At 51.6% G+C, this 20,184-nt stretch overlaps 6 protein-coding genes across 6 annotated transcripts; 3 read left to right on the top strand and 3 right to left on the bottom strand.

Annotated features, from left to right (window-relative positions):
* Positions 1-270: 270 nt before the first annotated feature.
* PSV08DRAFT_367653 (von willebrand factor) lies at positions 271-4,688 on the bottom strand (the record flags this gene model as incomplete). Its single annotated transcript, XM_014219966.2, has 5 exons — positions 271-1,055; positions 1,128-1,420; positions 2,471-3,563; positions 4,338-4,500; positions 4,563-4,688. The coding sequence occupies 5 exons, from the start codon at positions 4,686-4,688 to the stop codon at positions 271-273; spliced, it is 2,460 nt and encodes an 819-aa protein (XP_014075441.2).
* A 2,357-nt stretch (positions 4,689-7,045) lies between these two features.
* Positions 7,046-8,615, top strand: PSV08DRAFT_260518 (Isopropylmalate dehydrogenase-like domain-containing protein). The gene is made up of 6 exons (XM_014219963.2): positions 7,046-7,138; positions 7,189-7,208; positions 7,261-7,347; positions 7,400-7,495; positions 7,548-8,175; positions 8,226-8,615. The coding sequence occupies exons 1-6, from the start codon at positions 7,108-7,110 to the stop codon at positions 8,459-8,461; spliced, it is 1,098 nt and encodes a 365-aa protein (XP_014075438.1). The 5' UTR covers positions 7,046-7,107; the 3' UTR covers positions 8,462-8,615.
* A 1,540-nt stretch (positions 8,616-10,155) lies between these two features.
* On the top strand, positions 10,156-10,752 carry PSV08DRAFT_367651 (uncharacterized protein; the record flags this gene model as incomplete). Its single annotated transcript, XM_014219962.1, has 2 exons — positions 10,156-10,276; positions 10,349-10,752. 2 exons carry the CDS (start codon positions 10,156-10,158, stop codon positions 10,750-10,752), a joined length of 525 nt encoding a protein of 174 aa, XP_014075437.1.
* Positions 10,753-12,956: 2,204 nt separating this feature from the next.
* PSV08DRAFT_358409 (lytic polysaccharide monooxygenase) lies at positions 12,957-14,291 on the top strand (the record flags this gene model as incomplete). Its single annotated transcript, XM_066092958.1, has 1 exon — positions 12,957-14,291. The coding sequence occupies one exon, from the start codon at positions 12,957-12,959 to the stop codon at positions 14,154-14,156; it is 1,200 nt and encodes a 399-aa protein (XP_065950044.1). The 3' UTR covers positions 14,157-14,291.
* Positions 14,292-14,568: 277 nt separating this feature from the next.
* On the bottom strand, positions 14,569-17,015 carry PSV08DRAFT_214535 (heterokaryon incompatibility protein-domain-containing protein). The gene is made up of 2 exons (XM_014219960.1): positions 15,425-17,015; positions 14,569-15,358 (listed from the first exon to the last, which is right to left on the bottom strand). Exons 1-2 carry the CDS (start codon positions 16,963-16,965, stop codon positions 14,632-14,634), a joined length of 2,268 nt encoding a protein of 755 aa, XP_014075435.1. The 5' UTR covers positions 16,966-17,015; the 3' UTR covers positions 14,569-14,631.
* A 756-nt stretch (positions 17,016-17,771) lies between these two features.
* PSV08DRAFT_260498 (Alpha/Beta hydrolase protein) lies at positions 17,772-19,577 on the bottom strand. Its single transcript, XM_014219959.2, has 2 exons — positions 19,144-19,577; positions 17,772-19,087 (listed from the first exon to the last, which is right to left on the bottom strand). Exons 1-2 carry the CDS (start codon positions 19,493-19,495, stop codon positions 17,925-17,927), a joined length of 1,515 nt encoding a protein of 504 aa, XP_014075434.2. The 5' UTR covers positions 19,496-19,577; the 3' UTR covers positions 17,772-17,924.
* Between the last annotated feature and the right edge of the window lie 607 nt (positions 19,578-20,184).

The following is a 20,184-nucleotide window of genomic DNA, read 5'->3' as shown; positions in this document are numbered from 1 at the left end:
ATGCATGCGCCTGAAGCCCAAAAAGGAGACCTACGATCCCATGTACTTCCCCACAAACGCCATAGAGACAGCAATCAGACCCACCCGATAAGCGCCAGGATTCATATCTGGAAAACGTATATGCCAATGTATTCTGGTAGTGGTACCCCGCAGTGTTGACTATTGCAAGGCAGACACGACACCCTCCCCCACATATGCTTCTCGCAAAGCCCATACAACCATCTGCAACACCAGTCATGCAACTGCTTGGAGGGGAAGTTGGGAGAATCCCTACTTCCTGTGCAGATCCCTGGAGTTTCTGTCCAACCTGCGGTGAACTGCACCCATGACCACCTTGAGAATACCCGCTGCAGTCAGTGACTCGCCTTCTGCACCACTAAAAGGAACGGTATCCACAATATCTCTAAGATTATCGTCCTCGGCCAATTCGGCAAGCCCGTCATCAAGCTGCTTGAGATGTTCACGCGCACCGGGCTCCCGGCCCACCTGGAAGAACTGGATACCGACTTGCCAGGCAGGCGCGTCGAGCTTATCAAGCTTCTTGGCAGTCTGAATAATGGGAGACTCAACATCGTCAGAGGGCTCACCATCGGTGATGACAATGATGTTAATGGGCTTAGTTTTGTCGTCCCGTTCGTAGCGCTGGAGATAGGGTTTTAGGATCTTGTGGAGGCGCTGGCCAGTTGGTGTGGCACCGCCAGGTCGAACAGTCTGGAAGATTTCGATAATAGTGCTGGGACTGGTAATTTTCTTGTAGAGGCTCGAATCAGGATGGTTCAAGAAGTAGATATCGATGCCATCTTCGTCGTGGGCTGTACAAATTGGTGTGATAGTCGCAAGGGCTTCCTGCGTCTCTCTCCATGAACGGCCAGCCATGGATCCGGAATCGTCAATCAAGAAAATAGTATCAAAGCTCCTAAGGAAAGCGTAGGGGTCAGAGTCTGAAGTCGTTGTTATAGACGATGACTGGAATGCGCTTGCATTTTGAGCTGGGCCTGGTGTATAGGCCGGCGGGGCTTCGTTGTTAGATCCCGAGGCGTTCATCGCTGTGCTACCTAGTGATCTGTTAGTATCTAGAGGGGTAAATGGCAGGAACATATCCAGCTCGGTGTGCTTGTTTATCTTACCTGGCCTTCTTGTAGCTGGTGATGGGGAGGTAAATGGGCTAGCAGCCGAAGGTGGTGGTGCGAGGCCGCTGTTACGGGATCCAGCCCTTTTGGGGCTGACCGGCGCAGCTGTAAACGTGTTGTTCAGTGTCTGACCCGTGACCGCTGTCCCTCGCGCCGAATGATCATTACTCGAAGTCGATGACTTGCGCGTCGAAAAAGCCCTTTTGACCTTGCCGAGCATACTTCCTCGCTGTAAAGGTGATTGGGGTTGTAGGTGGAGTGAAGGGTGATCCGAAGAGTTGGTAGGAGTTCTGCAGTACTGAGAAGGAAGTGAAAACGCCATTGAGCTTAGGCCAACAAACGTGGCAAGAGCAATTAGGTAAGACTGTTTGCAGTTTCCTAACTAAGGCCCTTGTGCTTGGGTGAATAAAGAACTTGTGTTCGTTCCATGGTTTGATTATAATCTCTTTATATCACTACAAACAATGGCCACTCTGCCTCGGCGGAAGCCTGTACGCCTCTTTGTATTAGGCCATAGCCAGTTTCGACAAATGAGACAGACATTTTTTCAGCAAAGCCTATCATGCGTACCTTGGGTTTTCTTCTTACAGAGATAGCTCAGATTTGCTCAGCCTTCTCTAGTAGTGGCGCGAACGTGCACAGCCGCATCACTAGTGTATGACCAATCACATCACCTATACAGCCGAGAGGATATTGTCCAATCCCGCATTACACGACGATTAATCATTCAAAGGTACAGCCTTGAATATTTGCGCACATGCATATTCCGTTCCATGGGAAAGTAATATGGGAAACCCTTTGAACCAGACTAGTGGTACCGAGTAGATAGTCCCCCGTCTACCAAATGTTGAGATAACGGCGACCTTCCGTTTCTGGTACCCCAAGGGAACGAGGCGTTCCTTAAGGCAGGATGCTTTTTATCAGATTTTGATCCGAAGTCCGCATCCCTACATAACAAGGGAAACGGTGTGGTGAGAGCGAGCGTAAGGCCGAAGGCATCCTGGTAGTAAGGGCGAATTCCGTAACAAAGGTACTACAGCTAAGGCTGAATCTCACCAACGGTGGACAAGGGCTAGCCAGCACACGAACGCCATGTACATGTCTATGACTTAGGCTCTAAAATGCATGGGGTTCAACAGGCCCGTAGTCAGGCATCAAATATGCACTAATCCTTTAATGTACGTATGTCTCTAGGAGTCCAGTCTCTCTCGCTAGCCATGAACATATCCCTTACCGCCACGTGCCTGGTAAGGCAGCTACTCGGCGTCATTTGGGGCCCTTTTCGTGCGCCTCCGTTAGCAAGCAATCGATTACCCGTCAAAGATCTTGGGTGAGCCCACAACACTGGTCTCTTGGCTAATTGCCAGGCGTACTCAGTTCGACGGGTGGTCCAACACTCAGCGCAGATACCAACGTCCGGACTGCCAGTATCCAGACTAAGATGGCTCTGTACAAGATCTAGAAGCGGAAGCAATCGTGATCGTAGTCCGCAATGCGCATGGTTGCTGTCGACTTGGTAGTTGGAGCATTGGCGAAGCGACGACAGAAGACGATCAATGTCTCCGAGATAGTATGTTGGTTCCGTATTGTCGTAGATCTTGCCCTGCAGACGCACGGTATCGATTTTGAAAAAGAAGCGGATCATTTCCCCAAGTTGAAACGAATCACATTGCAACGACGTATCGTAGCCAAGCTTGCATTGTCGCTCTCCAGAAGTATACAGCTTGAGGAAGTGCGACTGCAGAGAGTTGATCGTTTCCAAAATGTACTCTCGCCGTTGAATGAGCTCGTCTTCGACACCATTTGGTATGTCCCACCACAGCGCCTTTGTATGATCCTCCTCTGTGCCCGGCTGCCATTGTATAGAGTCCCGTATGATCAAATGCTTCGAGTATCGCGTTACCCACAATGGGTGGTCAAAGAGGAGACCGACTAACAACTTCTGTCGTATTCTCTCTTCTGTTTGTGATGTGTTTGGTTTACCTCTTGACTTGGCGTCAAGGAGTTGCATGTATTTTTTCTTCTGTACGTATTTCGAAAGGCACACAATGGCATCGAATCGATCGGCCACGACGGCGAGGTTAGCCAGGTTGGCGACGGGAGGGTTCGATACGGCAAGGTCTAGGCCATGAATGGCACGGAGAAAGTCTGCGAGCAAATTGCGGATGGACGAGACTTTGGCTACTGCCACTCGGCCGACATTGACAATGGATATGTGAGGAAGCACGTTGTCAGGTGCATCGCCGATATTCTCGTGCCCGCTCAATCTAAGGGCGTCAAGCGACTTTGCCAGCTGCTGACCTTCGTGAAACCGGTGGCTGAGTAAGTTCTCAAAGTATCGCGAGTTTTGCTGGAGGATCTTGGAGTCGACGCGGTACGAGAAACGCTGTCCTCCCTCTTCCTGGGCGACGTCAAGGATGAGATCGCCCCCGGCTGCAACGACCAACAATCCCTCTTCGTCCGACATGGTTCAGGATTGGTAGTGTGACTGTGCAAGGCGTACTTCCTCATGGATATGGCCAGAACATGATGACTTGATTCGATGGCGATTCGCTTTTGGTGCTGAGTGACAAGGCCAGAGACTGAGGTCACAGCCCGCGGGCGGAGCGATGCCTTGTCGAGGGGCTAGCCAATAGGGGGAGCCCAACTGCGGATGGTGGCGCTGGCCCCTTGTCCAGGCAGTCTACACATGCCTCTAGACCACCATTTGATCTTGCATTCACCTTGTCACCCCTTATATTTCTTCTGAGTTTTACTAGGCGGCTTGGTCACTAGATTGTGTCTGCCTGTTGTCCTGCCATTGTTGAGGCGGGTGTTTTAGCATCTTGACATCACGCGGACCTTTGATTGAGCAATGTGCGCATTTGTATTAATAAGTATGTCTTCCAAGCCAAGGGCAAGTAAAGACGGGCTTCAAAATGAAGACAACAATGAGACAAAGGAAATGTAAACTCCGTTCTGAATGCCGGGTATCTTCCCACGCGCCAAGGTCGTAAATCTAACACGATAGAGACGGTGACCTAAAGACCTTGGCGTCATCCTAAATTGTGGCCACTCGCTCAAAACAAAAAGAAAATCGTAAAAAGACTACGACGGCCATGTCGCAGGCCGAGTGCACATATGCCGGGCATGTGCCGGTACATGATGGGTGAGACGCGCTAGTTTAGCATGGCAGTCCGTCGTGCGTGAGTGGGTGCTAGCGGACACGGCGAGCTGGCAGCTTCATTCGCATCCACTCGTCGCCGACAATGGCATGGCCAACACGCGAGTCGTAGAATGCACGCTGGCGCTGAGCGCGCTCAACGTAGGTGAGGCGGTGCCTGTGTACACGGCCTTTGGTGTCGCGTATGTAGTCGTACTTTTCCTCGCCCTGGGAACAGTTAGCATAATCATCTTGACGAGAGAGATGACGGGACAAGAAGTGTTACTTACGATAATAGCCCATATGGCCTGCTCCTGGGGGTTCATCTGGCAGTAGTAGGTTGGTCGAGGCAGGGGCTTCTCGCCACTCAGCCGACTCGATATGCTGTCCACGCTGGAACGGATAGAGAGGACCATGGTGGAAGGCGCGACGATGGTGCAGTGGTGCAGTGGTGCGGGTCTTTGTCGGCGTGGGGGTTGGTGGTGCGAACACTCGCCGCAGAGGGCTTTGGATGCGCGTTACCGGACGAACGTGTCGATCGTGTAGTTGTTGGAGCAGCGACGTGAAGTGACAGACGGATGTTGATTCATCAAGTAAGGAAGGAATAAAGTAGGCTGGAGAGTAATGCAGCAATGCAAATGCACAATGTTGAGGCGTGACCCGTAGTTCGCCCCACGATGGATGGAAACGGTAAAGGTTTTAATCGCGCAAGTCGGAGGGCGAAACCGGCATTGTGTGGGAGCCGCGGTCGACTGTCAACGTCTGGCGATACACAGAGGGAGGGACTATACACTTAATATAACCAACAGGGCTGCAAAGGGTACAATCCAGGAGCAATCCGGGGCATCATGGGCCGCCCACGGGGAACTCAAAAGTAATTGCGCCTTCCGCACTACGTGGATGGTTGAAGCCTTCCAAGACATGCCGAGAAGGACCAGCCCAGACACAAGGGAGCTCCTCTGCCCAGACCCAACCACCACGCTGCAGATCCAAAGCACACGATGCACAATGGTGCTCGAAACATTGCATCACCATGCTACGCCAGCCTTGGCTGTCCAAGCAACGCAGCCAGGTTGCGCGGCGCCCAGCGGAGCGGAGGCTTGTCGGGACAAGAGCGTCCATGTTGGGTAGACCAACACGCACTGCATCTGAGGCGCAATCTCCAGATCTGCAACTCCAAGACACTTGGCGGGGGATCGACAGGACAGCGTGCGGCTTGAAATGAAGCATCTCGGGACTTGTAGCGTGCGGGTGAGAGAGATCGCCAGAGGCTGCGCCCACGCCTGGTTAGCTGGGGCGCCATCCCGCATGCACATCACTACGCCTTGCTATACCACAGCGCACCATACGCCCAGTGTTTGACATGTTCATCACACGTAATATCCCCTCTTGGACTGACTTGGGCGGCTCCTCAAACCTTGATAATGAGCCAGCTTCCTTGACATCCCGCCAGCTTCTGTCCGTGGATAACAACACATCACCGTCTCTCAGGGGGCGCTTTCTCGAGACCCTTTGTCCAGCTTGCTCCCTTGTACAGCACCATACGTAACCATTCACAGGCTGTTGCATGTGTTTGCTGGTCCCGGTGTCCTCTACTAGCCGATCCACGCCATGTGCGTGACTACCCGGGCCGCGCCACGACTGTTGCTTTTGGTCAACAGCATACGCCGCTAGAAGTTTGGCGGCAGAATCATAATTATGCACCAAAGAACCAGCGCATATTCGACGTTAGACCCAGGCCGTTGAACACTAAAGACGAGATGGGTTGGACTTGAACGGCCGCGGTCACAGGGTTCACCAGCCTTCAGACCATGGCAGTTCCACAGTTCCGCTTGTGTGCAAGCACAACTGGGTAGATAGCCAAGTGAACAATTACGTCTAGTCTTGTTTTGTAGTAACAAAGCAAAGGGAGGCTTCCGGGACCTTCCGTCATGATTTCGGTATGCAACCAGCCAAAGGGGTCGGCCAAGCCCAGACTGCGGGCTCTTGTGGTTGCTTACCATGTAACCATCCTTTCTCCTATCCTTCCTTTTGCTTCTACCTTGGCAAACTCTGTTCAACCGTGCTCAACGTCTGGAATTGCTGTCAAAGATGAATAAACCCCTTACCAACTCCCGCTCCGGAGCACTTGGCATACTAAAGACCCTCTACTGGTTATGAATAAGCAAAATCCTGCTGTGAACGGCAAAACACACACACACACACACACACACACACACACACACACGAAACCTTGGTGCACATTGCTAAACGGCTCCGGATACCTAGAAAAGGCCTTACAACATGAGAAACCCCTTACTCAAGTGCCTTCAGTGATGAGCATTGATCGAGCATGTACGCAGCAACTACGATTCGTTGATGTTGAGTTCTGCTGAATAAGGAGTACTATTGACTCTTTGCATGTAATTCTGTGCTCGTAGTTACATGCAGCGTTTGTTTCATCTCTTGTAACAGACTAAGTTGTTTTCCAAGTCACGATGGGCCTTGGGACCCAGTGCGTAAGGTCACTGATTACTATCCAAGTTTACCCCCGCGGCGACTGCGGCAACGATAATATCATGACAACGCCAGCACAGGTACGTAAGCCGAGTCACTCAGGAGCTATTATTCGGTGTGTTCAAGTGTCAGAAAGAGGGGACAGAGTTTGACATGAGCAATTACTGGCAGTAAGTTGATACCCGGTGGATACCGGCCGACGTCGGAGCAGGGTTGCTGCGGTTTCTGGCGGGGGGCTCACCTTCATATGTGGGGTAGCTGCTGGACTTCCGCCATCAAACTTGTGCGCGCCATATTTTCTCATTTTCAGAACAAACATACCAATTGCCAATAGAAAAAATGCCTACGCACAATATTGTCGTTCTCGCTGGTAAGTTGAAGTGTTGAAAGTCGGGCATCACTGTACTAATTCGCGTCCAGGTGATGGTGTTGGCCCTGAGGTAACAGCAACATCCGCGTGTGCCCACCGCGTCTACTCACCGGTATTCCTAGGTTGTCGCTGAAGCGATCAAAGTCCTCAAGGTTATTGAAAAGCATACCGATAATACCTTCAACTTCCAGGAGCATCTGTTTGGAGGTGTAAGTTGGGAGCTACGACGTAGGAGTCGGAACCGATCATAACCTTCTACAGTGCTCGATAGACGCGCACAACAACCCTCTTACCGACGAGACCCTCACGGCCGCAAAGAATGCCGATGCCATCATCCTGGGTGCCGTAGGAGGGCCGGTACGTAATTGTGTACTATCAAAAGGGCGACCCAATTTAATAAATGGTGTAGAAATGGGGCACGGGCAAGGTGCGCCCAGAACAGGGTATTCTCAAGCTCCGCAAAGAACTCGGGACCTTTGGAAATCTACGACCCTGCTTCTTCGTCTCCGACTCCCTAGTCGACTCCTCGCCCCTCAAAGCCGAAAATGTGCGGGGTGTCAACTTCAACATCATCCGTGAATTGACTGGTGGCATATACTTTGGTGACAGGAAAGAAGACGATGGCGATGGCTTGGCAACGGATACTGAAATATACACTGTCAAGGAAGTTGAACGCATTGTACGTTTGGCTGGCAACCTTGCCTCGGTCGAGGACCCACCAGTGCCTGTGTGGAGTTTGGACAAAGCCAACGTGCTCGCGACATCGAGATTATGGAGGAAAACATTCGAGCGCATCATGAAGGACGAGTACCCGCACCTCAAGACGGGCACTCACCTCATCGACTCCGCTGCCATGCTCATGATCAAGAATCCCCGCGCGCTGAACGGTGTTGTTGTCACAAGTAATCTGTTTGGTGACATTATTAGCGACGAGGCAAGCGTTATCCCAGGCAGTTTGGGTCTTCTGCCAAGCGCCAGCTTGGGCGGTATTCCTGACGGCAAGACAAAACTCAATGGCATCTACGAGCCTATCCATGGTAAGGCCCGATGATATCCGCAAACATTTTGCCTGCTCACACGAACATAGGTTCTGCACCAGATATCGCTGGAAAGGGCATTGTCAACCCCGTTGCAACCGTCCTCTCCGTAAGCATGATGTTCAAGTACTCTTTGTGCCTGCCGGAGCTTGCGCAAAAGATCGACGAGGCAACAAAAATCGCTATTGACAATGGCGTCCGAACCGCCGATATCGGTGGCAAGTCAAGTACAAGTGAAGTTGGCGACGCGATAGCCGCGGAACTGGAGAAGCTACTGAAGAAATGATTTTGAGATATGAGATAATGTGCTTAGCATTTAGTCATGATTATGGCTGAGTAGTGACGCTTTACTCGTAGCTCTTTGCAGAAAAAAGTTCAATTGTACATCTCTCCCCCGTGTATCTTTGGCTAGCCTCATCCATGTACACGTGATTAATATGGAACGCTTTCTTAGTAATACCCGACATAGAAGCGAACAATCAACTTAAAAATGACAGGCCCAGTATACTTGTATGTCTACTTTTTGTTCGTGTCATCCTAAATCATGTTATGGAGACGGAATGAGAGCCGAACGAATGATTTTGAGTGCCAATACGTATGTAGAGTAGCCCGACAAAGTATACCATGACTGCTCTCGGGAACAACGACACGCGTCCCATCACATAAGCAAAAATCTCTAGAGTCATGTCTGGTAGAGATCATGCCTTGGCAATGCAACAAAAACAAGATAAATGTAGCCAAGATTTACTGCACCCATGGTACTTGCTGCTGTAGTCTACAACGGGATTGAATGGAGTAGTGAAGGTAAGAATGATGTAGAGCATGCCGCTTGGTAGGAACCACACATATTTCTTTTTGATACAAAATCGGGTCCCCTCTCTGTAGATGGTGGGTTTGATGACGCGCCTGATTACTCGTCTTAGCTATGTAGCACGTAAGGGCTGGTGTTGCGGTGAACTGGGACGAAAGGACGGGGCTGGTACGCTGGTACTCGGAGACTTGAGATTTTGGTAGCACATGGTAATGGCGCTACGCGACATGTCTTCTCGAAGTATACAGCTTATGCATATAATATTAGTAATTTCTGGTCCTTTCTCTTGAGGAAACAGTCTTTGTAAGGGCCATCATTTGGAGATAAGAAATCTTTACCACGATGAAACATGGGATAAGATGCGAGCACAGACGTATCCACAAACGGCGAAGATGGATCTGTAACCGATCGAATCCACAGCACAGCCTCCAAAAAAAGCAATGGGAAAGCCGATTGGCAGTATTTCTTGGCCGGTACTAGTTTTCCACCGTGGTACCGAACGGAATTCAACTTTTTCCCGACTCCGATCAGAACCAATCTTCCCCAAACCACGAATGAGTCTTCGGGTAGAAAACTCTTCGAAGGAAAAAACCCACACAGAAGCCAGATTTTGGAAGATAAGTTCGGGTCCGTTTCGGCAAGTCTTGGAACCTCATTGTCGCAGCGTAATAGCTTATTTTCTTAAAAAGATCCCTTCGCTTGACTTTTTTCTCTGTTTGCTACATAGCGTATTAGATTAATTATCTTAGAAAAGAATGGCAGGCCACACCCCAACCTACCAGAATCGGGTATCAAGAAAATTGACTTTACAGTCAAAGTACGTAATAAAGAGATTTGGGTGGACCTCTGTGAGACCTTGTTGAACCCTGAAAAATGGGCTGGTATTACTACCAAAGCCTCTCAACGGGTATATGTCAAATAGACAAATCTCCATTGGGTACAATAACCAATTGGATACGATAACTGCGTCAACCATGGCTGCGGCGAAGAAGAATTTTAGACTGCGTAAAATCCATTTACAGTTTTCTACAGCATGAGCACGGCCCGATAGCAACATGGTAATAGAAAAGAGCATGCTTTAGAAGACGTTTTATCCATCGCGCAAAGACTTGCACTCTTCCAGCCACTACAACCGCCAGACTTCAAACCAAGCAACTTGCACAACCACCATGAAGATCTCTTTGGCTCTTCTTGCTTCCGGGCTGCTTACTGCAGTCTATGCCGTCGACTCTAAATCGGACTCGGCGCCCCTGCTGCGTAGAGCTACCAAGTGTGGGTATAAATGCACCGGTAAGCCAAACAGATGATATGTAGCCCCTACTCGTGCAATACACCGCTAACCTCGAAAAAACGAAACCGCAGGTGAGTACCCGTTCGGCTGTCAGAACAACACGGCACATCCGGAATCACGTAGCTGCCAACCCTTCACTGCCGCCGGGTGCTACAGCGATCCCAAGCAGACTATCCTGCACGGCAATTATTACGCTTTACTTAGGCACTACCGGGACAACGTGCATGAGAAATGTGCGTGGACCTGCCGTAAATACAACTACTATGCTGTGTCCGGAAAGTGGTGCCAATGTGGCGATCGCCTGAAGAGATGGGCAGTCAAGGTCGCTCCGGTGCGGTGTGAAGTTCCGTGCCCTGGCAATTCCACGCAGAGCTGTGCTACCAAGAACGTTGATGCGGTTTATATTAAAGTAGCTCATATGGGGGACCGCACCGTAAATGCCCCCAAGGGTTGGCAAGGGGAACCGGCGATTTGATGTGAAGTAGAAGGAGGAGTGTGGAGGCTTGGGATGGAACATGTCATGGAATTTGGGTCGAGAAAAGAGAAATGAGGCATGTTGGCATGGTGCGTCTGGCCTTCTACATCAAATGTTTGTCTTTTTTTTTCTACAAGGGAGGAAGAGATTCTTGGGGTTGTGCGAAGGGGGCAGGAAGCTAGGAGAATTGATACTATTACACCAAAGCATGAGCCCCTCCCCCGGAACCTGAAGGCAATGCTTGACTCAAGCAGTGAGTGTGGCATGCTGAGCGGTGCTGTTGGCGACATGGTACTGGCCATTTATTCAAATTCAAGGGCGTTACAAAAAGAACGACAATGACTGCTTTCCGAAACAGCCGGCCTTAAATGACCACCGTGACATGATCGTCCGCGGAATAAAAAAGATGTGATCTTAGGTAGCTTTGCTTGCCGTTCCTACTGGGCGGACCGCGATATGTTTCCGTATCGATAGCATTTCCTCCAATAGGTAGAGGACGTCAGGTTGAGCTGAAACATGAGGCGGGTAAAATGATCGACGGGACTGGCTTTCGTGTATGTAAGTATGCGCACGCGCGCTTCATTGTGAATACGTATGTGCCCTGTCTGTGCCTCTGATTGGCTGGTCTAGAGTATGTGGGGCATCCGTAATGTATGATTTTTGTTTCTCTGTCATTCCCATGAGACATGAGAGATTGCCTTGGAGATGGGAATGGTGATTCTAGGGGCACAGGGATGTGCGTTGGAAACCAATTTCAGCTGGACTTGTGGTGCATGACTGCATACTTCAGCTTACTGTATCAGTTTTTGCTAAAAGAGTACACAGCGTGAAAGCAATACGGCTACAAAAGCCGAGTAAGCAGTATCACGAGTACTGCTGTGCAACATGTACAGTGCTTGGTAAAGGATCCTATGGGCGTTCTTGGTCGTTCTTGGTTGTGTATCGGGACTTCGCCTCCAGATGCCGCTACGTTGCCGGAATCCGAGCCCCGCGTAACGAGGCCCTGACTAGTTGTTAGTCCCGGACGGGTGTCTTGAAAGAGATCATCAGGCACCCCCTGCAGCCTGCAACTTGCACAAACGACGACACCAGGCTGTTGGCAGTGGCGATAGGCTACACCCGGACGGAGCACCTGCAGAAGGTAGCGCAGCCGACGGCATCAACTAGATTGTTCACAGACACATTGTCCTGCAGAAGAAATACGAGAGGGCGGTTAATCGGGTGGTAGTTGCTACATGCTCAAAGGAAGTGGAGTACAAATAACCTAAAAACCAATTCACAGGTAATGGACAGACGAGGTCGATCACAAGCACGTGGCGAGAGTAAGCGATGTGTGCCTTATCGATACGTAGGGGCCTGGCAGCCACTGGCGCCATATCACTCACATGCCTACGCACGATTGGTATTATAGCCGAAGAAACGTAAACGGTCTGTTCATGAAACGAATCTGCTGTCAGTCTTCCTGGTCGCGTGCTAATCATTGCGCAAAACGGTGGGCGTGGTATTTGACGAAGTGATCCTTCGCCAGGGACAAGCGCCCCTGCTACGCCAAAAACGGGAGAGCGTGAAACAAGATGCGGACTCGGTCAGCCACGAACAGCAGAACCTCCATCGCGGACCCGGGCAGCGAGTCCTTCACTCGAGACCCACAGGCTCTCGCGTCTCGCTGCCTTTCCCAAACAGGTCCACTTCCGCCGATGCGCCACCTGGTTTCGCTCTCGCCATTGGCTCGTCGCATAGTCAGGGGCCCGTATACTACTACATCTACGCTCCACTCTTGGGCAGAGGCTACTAGCATGCTGCGAGCACAACCCTTCTTCAGCCGCCGAGACTGGGCGTGCTAAGATGTGTTATACGGGACCCATCGACAACTATGGTCCAGTCGCCAGGAGGTCATTTAAAAGCTGCCTGCCTGCCCTTGTGAAAGAGGGCATCAATCCCAGTGATAGATACACATTCACTCGTGACAAGCTAGTCTTCGTCCACATTCATTCTACATTCACTCACTTTGTTGTTCGAAAGCGCCGGACCGCCTTTCTTCTTTGAGCCTCTTTGTTGCTGTCGAGAAACACATTCTTCACAGAGACAGCACCATCATCACACTGTCCTTTTCAGCTCTGACTCTACTTTGCAACTTCCAATCCTTCCTTGCATTCATAACAACCACAGTCTCTACGAAAGAAAAAACGCACTATACACACATCATGTATATGAAAACTCTGTCTGTGCTCGCCCTAGTTGGCGCTGCCCAGGCTCACATGAGCTTGTACTACCCTCCCCCACTAGGTGGAGCGCCATCCATCAACCCTCAGTCAACCGAAATCGACCCCGAGTTCAACTTCCCGCTTGGATGCTGCGGCCCCGATGGAGGTGACAGCAAGCCTTCTCCAGGACCCTGCCGTGGTCACCTTGACAAGTTCGATACTGAGAAGGCGTCTGTCACCTGGCAGTCTGGCCAAGATGCCTACTTCCAGCTTACCAGTTTCGACTATGACAAAGCCGCTCCCGGTGGTACTCACTATGGTGGATCCTGCCAGGTCGGATTTTCCACTGACAAGGGCAAGAGCTGGAAATTGGCTGCATCATACCACGGTGCTTGCCCGCATGCTACCGAAGATGGTTCACCCGAGGCCCAGACCTTCGACTTCAAGGTCCCTACCAACATGCCTGAGGGCGATGCTCTGTTTGTCTGGATCTGGCTGAACCGTGAGCATGAGAGCTTTGAGTCCTGCAGCAAGGTGCACATTGGCGGTGGGGGATCAGGCAACAGCACTGAGCCTAGCAAGCCCTCCCAATCAGCATCTCAGCCTGAGGAGCCAGCATACTCTGCCACTTCACCCAAGGAGACACCTCAGCCTGAGACACCACAGCCCGAGACAACTCAGCCACCCAGCTACGAGAAGGAACCAGCTGGCGACAACAGCAACAACAACAACGGCAATGTCGTCACCGTAACCACCGTAGTCGCAACCACAATCTACAAGTACGAAACCGCCGAAACCGCTGCCCCGGACTCCTCCTCGCGCAACTGGGGCCGCGCCCACCCAGCCGTCAAGCCCAACACGCGCCGCTACCAAGTCGACGGCTCCCGCTGCGACTGCACCCGCGACGCCCTCACCCTCGCCGCCCGCTGCTTCTGCGACTCGCCCGAAAAGAGCATCGAACGCAAGGCCCTGCGTCTGCACCGCCGTACCTTCTACAAGCGCACCGACGCCTGCGACTGGAACTCTGCCCCTGCCATGGAGACTTCGTACTATACCATCGATGCTCACTGTGCTGCGGGCGCCAAAGACCGCATGCCTGAGAGCGACAAGTTTGAGCTTGGCTGGGATGTCTCCTGTGGTGTTGTTGAGGGCGAGAGTGAGTATGAGATTAAGACTATGACTTGTGATATGTATGGTTAGGTCATTGAGTGGTAGTTGGTTGGTTGGTTGTTGTTGTTTTTCTTCTGCGTACATATCCTTCTTTCTTCTTCTTTTTTCACTCGTTCATCACGCTTTCTGGACGCTGCCTTCTTTTTCACTTCTTGCTTCTTGGTCGCCACTGCGCTACCTTGATTGCTTCGACATTTTCTTTTGGATGGTGGGGTGTTTTGCAGCAATCTTGCACGACGGAAATGCGCTTGCTTCGTGTATCTGTACTGGGAAGGAAATCTTGCTGCCCCTTTGGCGTTCTCACGCTAGATCATACAATGTACACATCTGGCAGACAGGGAAGATTTAGATAAAAAAAAAGGGACTAAGACGTGTGTCATGTCTTTGGCACTGTCTTATAAAACAATGTAACATTTGAGAAATCATCACAAGACTCTTTGTTGTGAGCAATTTTTTTTATGGATTCGGTAATGTATCATTCTCTCGAGCAGCATACAACAAGAACTCAACCCAACACAACCTTCACAGGCCCCTTAGCATGTGCCTCCCACACATACTTCGGCACCCAGCCACACGCCACTCTATACGCAACCCCCTCCTTGCGCTGAATCCAAAGCACATTATAGAACTGACACACCGCACCTGGCGGTGCGTCCTCGCCCACGCTCTTCCCCTGCCTCCGCTCTCTAAGCACCTTCTTCCGAACATTGAACCAAATCTTCTGCTCAAACCGCGTCCGATACGCTTGCGTCGCACTGATCTTTAGCAGCCCCTCTTCATGCCTTTCCATCTCCAACTTTTCCTGACTGTTAATTTCATTCTCTGTAGCACTAAGTTCCGGGACGAGAGCACTGTTACTATCATCTTTCGCTGCTTCCTTACTAAACGCCATTGACGTATCAAACAGCAGTGCGCGTTTCTGCTGCTCGGTAATGGGTGGAGAGGCAAACGGTATGATTCTACAGACACTACCGTATGTGTAGTAGAGTTCTAGGTCGGCGAAGACATTCCATTCAAGTGAGGATTCGAGGTCCCGCGCGTTGGCGCTGCCGGTTGATATGGCGACGAGTTCGATGGGGAGGTTGGGGTTGATGCGGTCGTTGTTCATGTGGCGGATGAGGCCAGCGAACATGCCGTTTGGCTGTTGGAGGACGATGACGGGGGGGACTTTTTTGTCGCGGGGGCCGAGGGCAAACATGCGGTCTTCGAAGACGGAGACTTTGACATCGCCCCTGGTAGATTCGTAGGCACGAAGTCAGTGTTAAATATCGCATGCAGTTCGTACATGGAACTCTTACCAGCTCACCATTTCTTGGGACCGGAGGGGTCGTAGGATCGTAGCCGGGAGGAACATGGCGGAGGTGGTTTCGAAGGTTAGGTAGGATGTTGTGCAGAGTTCGGGTTGCCGTGAGGCATCGAGCGATAGCGGTATGGGGTGTCTGAAGAATAGCTTTCGATCTGTTGCATGGCTATAACTCGGGGCTTCCGTGCCGAGTTCGTGGTGGGATTCCCACTCCTCTGGAAGTGCGTCAGATGAACCTGAGAGCTTGACATGCCCCCCAAGATTGGGCGGATCCGACATTAGTTCAGACTGTAGTAGATCGTTAGATGCACGCCACTCTATCAAGTTTTGTGTTTGCCAGCTCAGGGCTCGATTTCGCATTTGATCCTCGTTCATGTAGGCTAGGCCAGAGCGAAGACTCATTGGATCCACGAAACACTGCCATCCGCACCATGCCCATGATGGAAGGCTTGACACGCCTACGGATGTGCTTGATGAGTTGCCTCGATCTACGCGCCGTTCTGCAGTTTCAAATGGCTGCCATAGCAGAATATGGTCGAGAAACATGCTCGGTATGCCCGATATAAAATTTCCAGGAAACGATCGCGACAAGGCGCTCAAGACACCCGAAAAGCCTAGTAATGCATCTTGGGGATAAGAAAACTCTCGGCCATTGTACGGACAGATTAGATCAACGTAGAAGCTGAAATCGGGCCACCATCGGGTCGCAAATCGCTTGCCCATGTCCGTGGAGACTGAGATGGCTTCATGGTCCTGACCTGGCTTAAGATCCGCGCCATCCCACAAGCAACACTGGCAATCCCAAAAGATTCCTTTCTCGGTAAATACAACGGCCCTTTTACAAAGTATCTGCTCTTGGAACGTCCATCCTCTTGTTGCCCACCGAGAATCTCTCAAATTCTGATATCGATAGTCCATAGCTCTCATGACTCTATCTTCGTCAAGGTCAGAAGAATCTGACTCTTCGAATAAATGGTCAAAGCGAGGCCATTCTGACAACTGATCGCTTTGGTACATGGCATCCGGCGCTGCAGCAATGATGGTGAGATACGCTCCTGCGTATATCTTATCCATCCTTGTGACTTGATCGAGTGTCCCTGCATCGTTTTGCACAATGCAAAGTCGGTCGACCCAGAGATATCGTTCGCCTAATGCAGCCGTTACGCTCATAGCATGTCTGATCACTCCCGGTAGGAGTTCTGCGATAGCGGAGCTGGAAAAGCATCCAGGTGTTTGGAGGTCTGCTATGCTCGCAGCGTCAAGGAGTAAACTGCGTGGTGCTGGAGTAGATGAGTCGCGGGTTTCTGGCCAGGTATAGCTTAGAGCCAAGTAATGATTCGCGGAGGCTCCGGGTACAATGCACTGGTCGTGAGTATCGATGAGCCATTGAGGCACATCGTTTTGGGGTTGCTGTGGTATCGGCTTTGGGACGCAGATATCGCCATGTGATGAGTTGCATGCTTCTATCCACTGACGAATTCGACTCGGATACCTGACTTGTTTGCCGCTTGAGGCGGACAGCGGTTTAATGTCCATTGAAGTTATATGCAGGATTGACTTTAAGATCCAGAAGAAATATTTCTCGTGTTATTCATTGCTAGAACGTCATTTCTTAACACAAAATGGCTGTACAGCAGAGCAAATCAAGTTCATTATTTAATTCATCGTGTGTTGGCGCCAAGGTGCGGCTGGACTTGAATTGACGAGGCAGCCGTCGGTCTAGCTATTTATTGTCAGTATCTGCCCAGCCACGGCTTTCTGTTGCAGCCTTCTATGGCTGGGAGGCGCCCAAAAATGCCACCATGCGCTCAATCGCTGCAACCCCTTGACTTGAGCCGAGCCGTCCTCTTCTCAGAGGTGGGGTACTGCACGTGGCCATGAGGATAGTTAGTTCCTACAGCTCGTGTATTTTTAGACACAAGCTACTTGTATACAAAGAAAAAACTGCCGAGCGACTACAAGCCGTGCGGGGGAGCATTGCATAAGGTCGTATCGTCAGGTCCCATAGGGGCTTGGTACAATGCGGTTCGGTGCATTCCCTCAGATGAAGTTAGACTACAAGTATCGAAACTGAGATAATAGGGAGAATGGCGGCGTTTATATCAGAGAATCGCAATATTTGAGGGGCGTTACGGGTACAGACAGGCCGTAGATAGAGTAGAGATGATGGTATGCGATGTGTGTAGTAGTAAAGTTGAGATTGTTTACCACCAAGGTCCGTGCATTACGTTGTGCTGGTATTCGCGATGGACCATAGGGTGGCATGTTTTCATTGCTGAGTAGTAACCACATAGGCTTAGCTGTTTGGCGTACACCTGGGATTATAGAGGCACATAATTGGATTATTTCTTTCATTTATTAAGGACGTGACTACGAAATGCAAATTCGTATGATACAACGACAAGCAAATTGGGAATGATTCCGCTCGCGAGTATTTCCACATCTAATCATAACAATTTCATCCTAATACTGTATCCTGTTTCGTATGGAAGCACCTAGGATGACTTCCAGAACTCACCACCCAACCACCTGTTGAGCATCTCGAGAGAAGCCTCGGGCTGGTCGTAGGGGACCATGTGACCACCAGCGTGAAGCTTCAAGAAGGTGAAGTTACCGCTGGACTTGACCTGGCCGACAGTCTTGCCGTCACCGTCAATCTTGAAGTCCTTCATCTCGGCCTTGTTGTAGTCCTTAGCACCGGGCCACTCAAGAGCCTCAGTCCAGGCCTTGTTACCGAGCCAGTTGCAGATGTAGTCAGCATCACCGGCGTAGATGAGGACGGGAATCTCGGCGAGGATGCCAGGAACAACGCGGTGGAAGGGCTTCATCCAGTCACCCTGGAGCAAGAAGTTGCGGTTGATGTCGAAATTGCAAGATTCATAGCCAGAGACCTCAGCGCCGACAGCCTTCATGACTTCCTTCTTGTTGAGGTAGCCCTGAATCCAGTCAAGCTCGTCGTAGCAGAGCGAGTTGCTGCCGCATGGCTTGCGAACGTCGTAGACGTTCTGGCCAGTGCGCTGGTAAGGACCAATCATGGCGTTGTTACAGTAGATGGAAGCGGGAACACAGGACCAGACAGACTCAGAGTTGTAGCAGTTCTCAATGAGGCTGGCGCAGCGGGGGTAGGCGTTGTCCATAGCCTTGCACTGAGACTCGTCAAGAACGGCAGGCCAGCCACCCTCACCGCAGGCCATAGGACGGTAGTACTCGTACTGAGTAAGACCATCGGTCAGACCGTTACCGATGAGAACGGACTGAAGGTTGATGTTGCGCTTCTTGTGGGAAAGGATCTCGGAGGCAAAGACGGGGATGTAGTGACCAGCATAAGACTCGCCAGAGATGTGGAAGCTCTGGTGCGAGTACTCGGGAAACTGCTTAAAGAAGAGGGTGAGCAGGGCGTAGATGTCCTTGCCAGCAGCAACAGTGTTGCTAACTGAGCCGCTCGAGTATGAGTATCCGACGTTGACGGGCTGGTCGAGGAAGATGACGGAAGCGTTGCTGTTCCACGAGTATGGGTTGTTCTTGATCTTCTGGTCCTTGGTGATGGACGCGGGACCGAGCTCCATGAACAGACCGGTCAGCGAGGAGCAGCCGGGTCCGCCGTTGAGCCAGAGGACAACGGGGTCGTTCTTGGGGTCATTGCGCGACTCAAAGAACCCTGTAATGCATTAGATACACGGAGTGGCGATGGCGGATGTTCATTGGGGTACTCACAGTAGAACAGGTGCTTGTCCTCCTCCTCATCGTCAAGGTAGCCAGAGTACTGCTTGACCTTGTCGACGCCGAGAACGCTGGGGTCGACCTTCTTGGCCCTCAAGCTGTATTGCTCGAGCCTGCCGTCGATCTCGCGCTCCTTCTGGCCGTCCTTGTTCTCAACCCAGACGCTCTGGATGTCGGCGCCCTTGATGATGTGGTCCCACTCGCTGTCAGGCTTGCGAGTATGCGGCTTGGGCTGGGAGAAGAAGGCGGCCTTCTCGAAGCTCTCAGGGAACATCATGGCAACCTCGTCCCAGATTGCGCGCGCCTCGCCAGTGAGCGATTTGAGGCTATCCTCGAGGCTGTGCATGCCCTTGGCCCACGAAGACTCCTTGAGCTCGCTGAAGGAGCTGGGGAACTTGAGGACCTGCTGCTGCTGGGGCGCAACAGCAGCGGCCGCTCCAACGAGCAGCGCCGAGGTGGCTACCTTCATGGTGGCGGGTGTGCTAAGCTTCCAGAGCCGCAGCTATATGTGATTGAAGAACAGGAAGAGCTTCTACCAGTGACGGAAGAAGCAGCTGATGATGGATTGGGGGAGAGGGGGATGGAATGTGGAGAGAGAGAGGGTGAGGGAGGGTTAAGAAGGAGGAGGTGAGATGGAGGAGGTGTGGGATAGCTCGTGCGGAGGAGCCGCCTGTCCAGGCAACGGAAGCATGACGCGCACCCCCGAAGCTTATCAGAGAGGCTGGCGCGTCCAAGCTCGAGCATCACATGGGCTTAGCGTTTCACGATAACTGACCGGCCCATGTGTGAGGACGGGACGACAGAGGGCCCTGGCAGACACGTCAGGAACACGACCGTCACCGTCTGTTCTGCTGCACGTGTTGGAGGGCGCGTTCTCTGCGCAGCGCCGGCGCCTGGCCGCTGGAGCAGCTAGAGAGCTCTACTAGGCGTGCGACTGCAGCAGAGCGCCGCGGGACCTGCATGTGCCCGATCGGGCCTAGCGTCCTTTGAATCATTCTGAGTGAACCGGCTGGGGGCTATGTCATCCGCTGAGCG

The sequence above is a fragment of the Bipolaris maydis genome (genome assembly GCF_028858645.1).
Source record: "Bipolaris maydis strain C4 unplaced genomic scaffold PSV08scaffold_1, whole genome shotgun sequence".
Classification (NCBI taxonomy): domain Eukaryota; kingdom Fungi; phylum Ascomycota; class Dothideomycetes; order Pleosporales; family Pleosporaceae; genus Bipolaris; species Bipolaris maydis.
The sequence above is the reverse complement of the archived record's forward strand: the minus strand, read 5'-3'. Positions and strand labels throughout refer to the sequence as shown.